This window comes from Girardinichthys multiradiatus, chromosome 7 (assembly GCF_021462225.1).
Source record: "Girardinichthys multiradiatus isolate DD_20200921_A chromosome 7, DD_fGirMul_XY1, whole genome shotgun sequence".
Classification (NCBI taxonomy): Eukaryota; Metazoa; Chordata; class Actinopteri; order Cyprinodontiformes; family Goodeidae; genus Girardinichthys; species Girardinichthys multiradiatus.
Window position 1 is genome coordinate 25,629,792 of NC_061800.1, and position 12,274 is coordinate 25,642,065.

Sequence of the window (12,274 nt, forward strand, 5' to 3'; positions counted from 1 at the left end):
CAAAGCGGCATATTTATCTAGCTGTACTCACAAACATGCATGCATTGACGGACTAGCAACTCGGGATTAAGTGCCTTGCCCAGTGGTGCATCAACATGTGGCAGTAAAACGCTGGAATTTGAACCTAAAACCTTCCAGTTGAAAGAAGACGTCTCTTCCAATGAGCCTTCTAGGTCAGCCACAACTCTGAAAAGGAAATGATCATACTCATTATATAAGGTTTTTACCTCTGATATTGTGTCTTGTTCTGTTTGTTGGTTTGTTTTTTTAATTCCTAGGACCAACATTTCACCTAATAATAAAACTAATAAAAAAATAAAACTTTTATAATTTTGTTTTTTAAGAATGTATTGGCATTTTTTTTTAGTAATCCATGACTTCATGTTTTGCTATTCTGTAAATAAGGCCTGACACAGAAGCCCATTTCTTTTAGCTACCCTTAAAATGGGAAGAACATGCCATTCAACTAAGGCAGATATATGCTAACTTTATAAGTCAGTAAATGTCTGCAATAAAATTGCTACTCATATTAACTTGATCATTTGCAGTTAGAGAAGGAAGTAAAAACTTTTGATTAGCTGGAATTGCGACAATGAAGGCTGGACAAGGAAACACGTTTATCTTGCCAACCTGCAACAGATAATAGGAGAATTAAACTAAATCTCCTCAGCTTTCTGTTAAGGGACTGCAGCATTTTTTATTTTGTATTGTGAGATTATGCTGCTGCAGTAAAATAGTAGTTTCTTTTGGGTCTATTTGCACATCTGTTCCAGGCCAATAAATGCAGTGTTATATTTAAAAAAACCACACTGATTGCAGTTAAACTCCTAACGAGCTTTAGTTTATTTTGTTTGTGTGCGTTCTTAGGTACGAGAAGGTCCCCGTGATCCTGGTGGGGAACAAGGTGGACCTGGAAAGCGAGAGGGAGGTATCGTCAGGCGAGGGCCAGGCCCTGGCCGAGGAGTGGGGCTGCCCCTTCATGGAGACCTCGGCCAAAAGCAAAACCATGGTAGATGAACTGTTTGCTGAAATCGTTCGACAGATGGACTACGCCGCCCAGCCAGACAAGGATGACCCCTGCTGCTCCTCGTGCAATATACAATAACACCCTCGGGGTCATTTGACTTACAGGAGACAGTCACACACATGCAGACTCCAGTTACATTTAGGACCAATTCATGGTTAAACGCAATTGATATCAGCTCAGCGGAGCATAAAAACTCTTAGACATGACAATTAATAATGAAGTGAGTAAAGCATAAATCCTGAATGAGAAAAACAAAGAATATCCCACAACAGAATTTGACAAACAACAAAATGGAACATGTCCACACCTTATGTTAATTATTTTGTTGTTTGTTTTGATCTTTTTTAGATATAGAGGAGGTAAATCCTCTGCAAAAAATCACAGACTGCAATCTTTACGCAGAGATCCATTTCTTTTTTCATGACTTTACTACACATTAATCCAATACAGCTTTTCTGGGAATCAGCCGTTTCACATATTTCAGAGTATTAGAGATGCTATATGGTAATTTTTTCTTCCAGTTTAGTTTGTGCATCGGGGGTCTGGAGCTTTTTCTACTCATCACAGGGCTGAAATACAGAGGTGACCTAAAGGCACCTCATTTTGTTTTATATTTTTCAGTTGATCAAAACAGTAATAGAGAGAAAAATGGGTAAGTCGGTGTCTTTCTTTAAAACACCGGTGCAGTCATCTCTTCCATTTTCTCACATAGCATTCTTTCACGTATCGTGTGATGTTTCTTTTCTCCTCCCTGGGAGACTCTGACAGCAGATTGCTGTGTAGTAGTATAACTAAATGCTTCATTCTGATGGGACAAAGAGTGTTTTCATTCTTTGAATTTCCACCAAAGACTATCTCCACACATTTCATTCAAGAATGATTGAGGCTCGAAGTGAAGATGCCAACTTTTCTTTCCCTCGGTAGTCTGAATGAAAAGAAGCCCTCAAGAGGTCCAGCATCCTTATGCCGCTCTTTCCATCCAGAGGGGATGTTGATGGGTTGTAAGGCGTGGAGGTTGATAACAATAACAGTTGTGTAAATATTTTGTATTGAAAGTGCCAGCTCATACAAAGACACTGACTCAACATGTGGATTGTATGAATGGCTAGAAAACCAAAAAAAAGAAAGGACTGTTATTGTTTGAGATGAATATAGGCTGTGGAAATGTGCATCAAACAAGTCTGGCTCTGGACACTGTTCAAACTATACATTAATGTTGGAACGGGGAGCAAATCTTTCCACCGTGTGGCCATTTTCATTGTTGATTTTCTATTTTTTTATGTGACCATTTACTCTCTATCCCTCGACAAATGGTAACACTGTTACATTTAATCAACTGACCAATAAAGGTGCGTTCAACTCAGTGGAGCTCTGGCAGCCTTTATGTACAGTGAAATGAAGTGAATGACTGGACACCTTCAAATAAATCCTCTTTGTGTTTCCTTCTCTTTGAAGGACTATATATATACAGAGCATGGCAGAAGTATTCATAACCCATGAACATTTTCACATTTAGTCACATTACAGACGCAAACTTCAAAGTCCTCAATTGGGAATTTATGTGTCAGATCAATAGAAAGTAGTCTGTAATTTTTTAATGGAAGGAAATGATACAAAGTTTTCAATTTATTTTACAAATGAAAATCTGAAAACTGTGGCATGTGTCCGTATTCAACCACCCTTTACTCTGATATGTGTGAATAAAGTACAATAAAATACAGTGCAACCAACTGCCTTCAGAAGACACAAAAGTAGTAAACAGAACCAAATTCTGAGCATCCATAGAGCATTGTTCAATCCATCATCCAAAAATGAAAAGACAATGGCACATATCCAAACCTACCAAGACCATCTAAACTGACAGACCAGCCAAGGAGAACATTAATCAGAGAAGCAACCAAAAGGCTGTCTGTAACTCTGGAGGAGCTCCAGAGGACCACAGCTCTGGTGGAATAATCTGTCTACAAGGAAACATTAGTTGTTGAAGATTGTTTGAAATGTCGAAGAGAAGCTGAATGAATTCTTGTTTGTAGTTTGCCACAAGCCATGTAGGTCACACAGCAAACATGTGGAAGAAGGTGCTCTGGTTAGACCTAAACTGACTGCTGGAAAAACTAACACTACACATCACCCTTAACACACCAACTCTACATTGAAATACGGTGGTGGCAGCATCATGCTGTGGGGAGGTTGTTCTTCAGCAGGAATGGGGAAGATGAACAGAGTTGATGGGAACATGGGTGGAGATAACTAGAGGGCAATCCTGAAATGAAATATGTTGGAGCCAGAAAATGATTTGAGCCTGGGTGTAGGTTCAATTTCAAGACTTACAACAACACTGAACATACAGGCAGAGTTACAATACAGTTGTTTTGATCATAGCATAATAAGGTGTTAGAAAGCCCCAGTCAAAGTCCAGACCTAAATCTAAATGAAACATTTAAAAGCCAAAAAAGAAAATCGCTTTTTACTGATTTCTTCCATCCAGTCTGACTGAGCTTGAACTCTTTGGCAAAAAAGCTAAGATTTGAGTTTGTAGATGTGCAATGCCTGTACAGACATACACCAGGATACTTTCAACTGTAACTGCTGCAAGACGTGGTTCTACATAGCATTGAGTCACTGAATACATGTTCTGATTTCTTTTTGCAAATAAAATCCAATGAAAACAAGCGATGTAGGGCACACATGGTTTTACAATTGGGTTCTACTTTGTGTTCATCTATCACAGAAAATCCCAATGAGACATTAAACATATTACTATGAGAAAATGTGAGAGTTTAAGATACTTTTTTGCAAGGCTCTGTAAAAACTTCTTTTGCGCACACAGCTGACATTCCAGAGGTATTATATTACAAGGTATCCCCAATGTTTACTCTGTGATGCCAGAAAAAAGTAGTCTGTGTCTGTGATGTCGACAATGTTGAGGGCAAAAGTATTTTCAGCATTTATGTATAAAATAAAATTTAAAAAAAATGTTTTTTTTCTGCTTCAATCTTAATACAAACACAGAGATCACTATTTAGGTTGGAATACCTATAAATTCACAGACGGACGGATGGATGAAGCACATTGTTCTTTTTCAAAGATAAATGCCCAGAGCTAACATTGCTGTAATTTAAAATTTTTTAATTAGCCGTTTGCCTGCTTGGCTGCTGCGGGTAGCTGCTGGTAGCTGAGTAACAGAGGACACCACCATCCATCAGTCCAGCTGAAGCAAATCCTTACATTATTTTCCTGCAATTATCCCTGTTATAACAAGGTGGCTTCTCCTTTCTTTATGCTGTGCTAAGCTGAGGTTTAATGCCACACAGGTAAACCACTCAGATTCCTGTGGTGAACGTTATAAAAGTAAAGAGTAGTCTGGAAGTGGGTTCTCTCCGGGTACTACGGCTTCTTTCCACAGTCCAAAAACATGTTAGGTTAACTGGTCTCGCTAAATAAATGTCCTTAGCAAGAATTCTTACTGAAGATACAGTGCTATGAAAAGTGTTCACCCCACAGATTTCTTCAATTTTTGCCATTTTTTGTCACGCTTAGGGCCTGATCTTCAAAGATCCCAAATAGCGCGTCTTAATTTGCGTTTACTATAAATAAATTGCACCTGCAATAAGTGGGCATGTTGAATGCCATCTTCCAAGATTGCGCTTGCAATGGATATTAGGTGCTAAACAGGTGCAGACCGCCCTGTTTAAATGAGGACATTGCGTGTGCTACTGGCTGGAACAAGAGGAAAAGCAAACAGATCCTCTGCTGTGTTGCTGGAAATATGCAGGAATTGTTACGCTGCATCATTATAAATGATCCAGTTGCTGATTTTGCCTTCTGTTCTGTTCGGCCCTTGCTTTTCTGGACTGTTACAGCTTGTTAACTTTTAATACTAATAATAATAGCAACATAAAAATAGTTTGTTGTAGGAGTTGGCAGTCGGTATGTTATAGCTTTGCTAATTTTGAAACATAACGTCATAACTGACCTGCAAAGAATTTAAATCAAACATTTATGTACATAAAAATAAATTATTTTCCAATGATTTTACTGAATTTGTTTTGTTTGTTTTGCCAGACCTTTAATTATATACAACCTATTTGATTGTTTAAATTGTTTTTTGATGACACAAAATAATTTTTAACTGCATAAACAAAACCCTCCCCTGGCATATCTTCACATTTAAACAACGTAATCAAACTGATCCAGCTCCGATTGCTCTGCAATGACACAACAATATATGTCACTAATGCAGTGTTTAGTTTAGTGACAAGGTTAAAGCATACACTGTCTTTCTCACCACATGGAAAAGCTGCCTTAAAATGGTGATTGTTCACCTACTAAGAAGTGATTTTTAGCATCCAGTTTGCAAATTAATATACTATAATCTCTTTATTTCTTTCCTAGTAATTATATTGTCAACATCAAAGCACAGTGGGTCTTTTGCATGATGCGCGATTAAAGGCTGTGCGCGCTTGATCATTAATGTTCATATTTGCCATGATCTTTGTGCGCATTCAGCAGATAATCACTGACAGCAATTTTACGCTGGAATGATCAAGACGCAAGAAAAAAGTGTTTCAAGGAGTTTCTGTCAGGACTTGCGAAATGGAGGACCAGCAGGCAGCTTGACTGTAAGTAAAAAAGGCTTTAATTAACAAAAACTCACTCATAAGAAGAGGCAGGAACAAAACAATAAACGGGCAGGCAAGACAGGCTTGGCATGATCCAAAAAACAAGATGTGAGCATGATCCAGAAAATGTTTCCGCGAGGAATAAACAGAACAGGTGTGTATATTGAACCGGGTGAAGCAAGACAGATTAACTATGTGCAGGTGAACCGAATAAAGTTGATTAACAGACAGGAGAGAACAAAACGTGACTGGAACAAAACAGACTCTTGAATACAAACTAACAGAAACTAGAAAAACATGAAACTAAAGCAAAACCACATCCAAAAACCAAATTTGACAAAACATGAACAAGACTAAAACATGACCAGAAAAATAAACAAAAACATGATTCAAAACTTCAACTGTGAAATAAGACCAACAAAACCCCAAAACACCCACAAATCATAACAGTTTCTATATCATGGCTTTTGTTTGTGATTGGCTCCAAATCAGAGCTTAGATAATCATACATAGAGTAGTCTATTCTCATCTAATTTTATTATTTTTGTTTGTTGGCACATGTACAGAAGATTATTTCTCCACATCATCTGTCATTTTATCTATGCATCCTTTTGTCCAAAGACAGCAAACATTTTTGCGTCCCAGTTAGCACCTGCATTTCAAATGTGCTAAATTCACATGCTAAAATTGCGCCCGCAATTCCTTTCAGGTTTGGAAAATCACATTGCGGGTGGTAAATGATTAATTCTCCATAGCCTCCTCCCATAAATTTGCGCGTTGGGATCGTTATAATGTGTTCTGCATATTCAAAAATGTTTGAGCCCGCGGTTCTGCTGATTTTGCACACGGAATCCGATTACCACGTCGTTTAGATCAGCTTTGCAGACGCAAACAGGTTTGCGTGCGGTTTAATACACGCAACCCTTTTGAAGATCAGGCCCTTATTGTTTCGGATCGGGTTGGAAGTGAAATCAACCCTGTCTCAGCAACTCTTAACGCTCTAATGAAATATTGTAATTATACCATCACTGAGATTAGTTTATAATGGGATTCTAAATGTATAAATTAACACATTTTACTGTAAAAAGCAATTTGGAGGTCGTAAAAACCTGAAAGTCTTCTGTTTTATTTTAACTCTTTTACTCATTTTGATTTTGTCACAATCAAATAAATGAATCCCTAATGCTGAGTGGTGGTAGTGGAAAAATAAACACCTCTTCTGAGAGACCTGTAAGTTCTGGTCATCCTACTCCCTTTGCAGTCACCTTATGTAAGAAAGCCAACAAAGGGCATGAATGTGTGGTCTGAGCTGGTTTGTCACCCTGCGCTTTATCCAGCCTTATAAGACAGGGTCTGAGCGGTGGAGGACCTGATGGTGAGCGAGGTCTCTGTGGGGTTCATTAGGAGCCACAATCCCTGTGGCATCACTCAGTCTGCTGCAGTATCGTTTGCACTGGTGGTAACATATAGTCACATAAAGCACAATACCCATGACTAGTAAGGCGGTTTAATGAGAATAAACTACCAGATGTATACAGAGTTCAGCCTAATTGTGCAGTTTCATTTTGTTACATTTGTTCCACAATCCCCCTAAGTCCTGGCAAAGTTAAAAGCAGGAAAACCCCTTGAGGATCTTGATACAGTGTCATGAGATAATTCATTTGCAAAGGGTGGGGGAAAAAAAAACTAAAATCAGCTTAAAAGCAAACCCCTGAGCATCACAGCGTAGGTGTATGAATTAAATTGGTGCTGACTCACTGTTACCTGTTCTCAGCTCTGTAAGCCAGCAGCTTGGAGGCTAAGAGATGCAGCGGTGACACAACACAGCTTTTTTGTTATCCTCTACATCATTGTGTCAAATGTCAAGATGAAAAAGGAAGGGGGGTTGCATGAGTCACCATCCCCATCTGCCCCCTTCGCTGCATAAGTGTACCTCCCCCTGGATATCTGTGTAGGAGACATACTACAAAAATGCAAAAAGAAAGGGTAATTTCTGACATTTCTGCTTTCTGGCTTTGGGGTCACAAGAGTTCAAGAAGTTGTTTTCCCATGGAACAAATGAACACCCTGCAAGCACAGCACTTTTGAGGATAAACGGAGATTCAAAAAGAGGGGTTTTAAAGGCTTTAACCGCCTCATTGATCAGTGAAGCATTAAAGTCTTTGAAAAAATCTGGGTTTTTGTATCTGTGCAGCTCACAGTAATGGTGAAAATCAATACAATGCAATGTATAGTGCTGTGAAGAAGAGCCCGTAAACACAGCTTCTGTTTTTTTTCCACACTTAAATGTTTCAGATCAGCAAACACATTTCAATATCAGACCAAGGTAGCCTGAGTAAATACAAAATCCATTTTTTAAATTATGATTTTATTTATTGAGTGAATCCTGTGCCATCAAGCAATAACTGACAAAAAATATTTTACACTGTGGAGGAGTTTTTGGCCCACTCTTCTTAGCAGAAATGATTTGATTCAGCCACATTTCAAAGGTTCTCATAAACAGCCTGTCTAAGGTCACACCATTTCAATCAGATCTGTCTGGACTTTGACTAGGCCATTGATGGTGTGCTTTAGATCACACCATCAATGGTGTGATCTAAAGCTACAGAACTATGGATGCTCGAGCTTAAGGTCACAAACTGATGACCTGACAGTCTGCTTCATGAGTATCAGCTGGAGAGCAAAATTCAACATTCCATCATTTACAGCAAGTCATCCAGGTCCTAAAGACTGGCGACCCGTCTAGGATGTTCCCCACCTCTCACCTGTAGACAGCTGGAGATAGGCACCACCTCCCCCGCAGCCCTCTACAGAAGAAGTGGATATATAAAAGTGATGGATGGTCAGCAGTGGTTTTTTGCTTACAAATCTCCTATGGATGCCATTTTTGTCTATTTTGTTTCTTATTGTTAAAATTTGAACACTTGCCTTAACTGAGGGAGGTCTGCGGTGCTTTAGATGTTTTGGGTTCTTGTGTGGCCTCCTAGATGTGTCACTGATGCAGTTTTTCAGTTTAGGAGGCTGACCTCTCTTGGAGAGGTTCACTCTTGTTTCATTTTCTCCATTTGTGGATAATGTCTCTCACTGTGGTTCACAAGAGTCCAAAAGCCTTAGAATAATAATGGCTTTATAACGCTTTCCAGACCGATGACATGCCTTTGTTTTCATCTGTTCTTGAATTTTTCCAATTTATTGTAATCACAATAGATACCGCTAAATATTGTGATAAATCTTTAAGTCCATATTGTCATTCCTAATTTCCATTTCTCTCTGCAGGTTCTGCTTCCTTGTTGGCTGCTCTTAACAAGTTTGCACTCCTGTTTGTGGTTGCTTTGCTCTGGAGATTTTGTAACTTTCATGCTTATTATTCCCATGTTTGAAGGTATGTTGCTTGTTGTCATTTATCCCTTTTTTGCCCTCGTTGTAATTATGCATTTTTTTGCAGAATCTCTTAATTGTGATTGTGAGATTTGAAATATTTTTAAAAACATTTCAGTCAGAAGGTCACGTCCTGTTGCCCCGGACCTGCAGTCAATTGCATCATGGGAGAATTTCAAAAGGATCCTCCCATTGTGCTGCACTCTGGGTTTTACTAATGTCACTGTGCCTCTGATGGTATTACGTAATCATTGTCAAGTGTTAACTGCTGCCTTCCTTTTTTATTAGGGGTAGGAGGGCTTTTGGCTCAGATGTTCCTCCACATCACCCACATCTGGGTGAACGTAGCTGCGTCCAGTGACAGGGATAAAAAAGACAAACGGTGGGAAACTCTTTTTCATGTCCGTCAGTCACCCACCTTCACACTAACAAAAGGAAGTGTTTCCTACGCTTCACTGGTGTGGGACTGACAACAGAGAAATCACACTCGGTGTCTTAGCAGCTTCAGATGCCCTCTAGGGGCTCAGTGCTGGAATGGAGGCAACAATGAACATAAAACTGAGAAAGCTGCAGTTAGAAAGGGGAAATCAGATCAGAGACAATGCTGGTTTGGATTAGTTATGTAAACAATCAAGATTGAATCAATCAGGATTAATTCAATCAGGATTGAAAAGTGTCAGAATTTACTGTGAGAACATTTGGATTCTGCAAGGGGCCACAGTATTTTCTAGGAATGTTTCCTACAAGAAAGCACTAAAAGTGAATGATATCTACAGGGAATCGCACCAGAATCTTTTTTATATTTTGTTGATTACAGCCACAAATGTCAAAGTCTTTTATTTGGAATTTATGAAATTGTCCGGGACTAACTAAAAACAAACTAAAAACTCATTGTTCTGGAAGCCGAACCTTAGACCCAGTCTCAAATCATTTACAGCCTTCAATAGGTTTTCTTCTAATATTGCCTTTTTATTTAGCTCCATCCATCAACTCTGAACAGTTCCCTTGCCCTACTGATGAAAAGCATCCCAACAGCATGAAACTGTCACCACTGTATTTCAGCACTGGTAATCTCTGTTCAGGGGGATGTGTGATGTTAGTTTTCTACTGCACACAGCATTTTGCTCTCTTCTGACCAGAGCAGCTTCTTTCAGGTGTTTGCTGTGTTCCCGAAGGCTTGTGAGAACATGCAAAGGGAACTTTGTATGTCTTTCTTTCAGCAATGGTTTGCTTCTTGTTAGTTTTGCATAAAAGCCGGATTTATGGAGTACATGTCTCATAGTTGTCCTGTCAACTGATTCTCCCACCTAAGCAACTCTTCTAGAGTAACCACAGGACACTTGACTGCTTCTTAGATTAATCCCCTTCTTTACTATCCTTAGTTTAGTTTTTCTATACTCGTATTTTTAAATGATGGACTGAATGGTGCTCTGTGAGATGTTCAATGCTTTGGGTAAAGTTTCATAACCTAACTCAGCTTTACACTTTAAACAGTCAGACCCTATTTCAGTCTCTAGAGTAGCATTTTGCTGTCTATACCAGCTCTGAGTAAGAGGTTATTAGAGTCAGAGTCACCAACAGAAAAGCATTTATGCACTCACACAGAGCTGTTTAAGTCTGCAGACTAGTGATAAATAATGTGAAGCTGCGTTTGAACATATGCAAATGTAATAGTTGCTAATATTTTATCACAGCTTTGATTTGATAAAAGATGCTGGCAGTGTGCATGTGAGGGCGGTGAATCATTGTTGTACAAAACATACAGTTTGTAGTCTAATTGTCTCAGTGAAAATAAAACACTTCCTTGCTAATCCGATTCCAAAAGTGAGACAACATAAGGATTCAGGACAAGAAAGAAAGAAAGACTAAATGCAGTTTGTTTAACTACCGGGCTTCAAAGATACTGACTCTGATCAGTTTTGCAAAAAGTGGATGTTTATCCTTCCCATAAATGGAAATTTGAAGACTGATATAACCCATGCACGAATAAAATGTAGAATAAAAAATAATAAAGCATTTTCTCAGGATTTTAACATGCAGGAATGAAAAAAAAGAAATTGCAATTGAAATTGTGTGTTTAAAAATGCACTTCACCTTCCCCAGCTTTGAACATTTCAAGGAGCATTGTTCAGTCCATTATCTGAAAATAGAAAGAGTGTGGCACAATAGCACATCTAGGGCAAGGAGAACATTTTCAGAGAAGAGGCCAAGCGACCAATAGTATCTCTGAAGGAAGATCCACAGCTCAGATGGGAGAATCTGTTGACAGGACAACTATTAGTCATGCAGCCAAGAGTGACGCAACAAACATGTGGAAGATGGTGCTCTAGTCAGATGAGGGTCAAAACTCAATGTTTTGATCTACATGCAAAACACACTATGTGCTATGGGAAAACATGATGGTGGCAGCATCGTGCTGTGGAGATATTTCCCTCAGCAGGGGCAGGGAAGATGGGTGGATCTAAGTACTGGGCATTGCTGTGTAAAAATGTAAACACTTTAAACGCTGTATTATGTTAGATTTAGGGCAGCACAGAAAATGTAAGATAAAGCAAAGCAAAAAGACTTCATAGTTTAAACGTCGCTGCTAAATTGTGATGTCTACATAATCATCAGTGGGATTCACTCAAGCATGAAGAAGCACTAGAAAGCAAATAAACATACAATATGGTGATATGGGGAAACTCACATTTATTTCAGATGGTTACTGATGAGTACAAGATTGTGTAAATTATGACAGAAAGACACCTATTCAGTAAAGACAAGGCTATTTTTTTTTCTCTTCCCACACTCCAGCGGCAAATTAGTGTGAAATTGACAAGTCATGTGTCGCCGTGTTTTTCTGCCATGACGCCTAGTTATTAGGCCCTTTGACAGTCTGCCTTGTTTGCTCCATCGCTCCCCCTCCGCCGCACATCGATGCTGTTTCCACTATGAAAAAGCATGTGACATCAGAGGGGGGTTGAGAGTGTGGGCTGATAACAGCTTTGCTTCCAGGGACAACAAGCTGAGGTGCAGAGAGAAATATACACTCTTTGAAGAGCATATCAGAATGTTCAGAGAGCATGAAAATAATAGAAGAGGAATGGGCTGAAATGCAACACACAATACTTTGATTTAAAGAAATCCTAGAACAGATGAGAAATAGTCATTGATATTTGACAAAACCGATTTTAAGACTTTTTCAGATAAGAAAATCACAGTGAAAGCTATTATTCACAAATAGAGAAAATGTGGAACAGTGGCG

At 39.0% G+C, this 12,274-nt stretch overlaps 1 protein-coding gene across 1 annotated transcript in view; it reads left to right on the forward strand.

Moving 5' to 3' along the window:
• LOC124871194 (ras-related protein Rap-2a) overlaps window positions 1-2,390 on the forward strand; it is a 28,849-nt gene extending 26,459 nt beyond the window's left edge. Inside the window, exon 2 of the mRNA XM_047370292.1 lies at window positions 868-2,390. Coding sequence (XP_047226248.1) covers window positions 868-1,105 — 238 coding nt within the window. The 3' untranslated portion in view covers window positions 1,106-2,390. The remainder of the gene's footprint in view (window positions 1-867) is intronic.
• The last annotated feature ends 9,884 nt before the right edge of the window (window positions 2,391-12,274 follow it).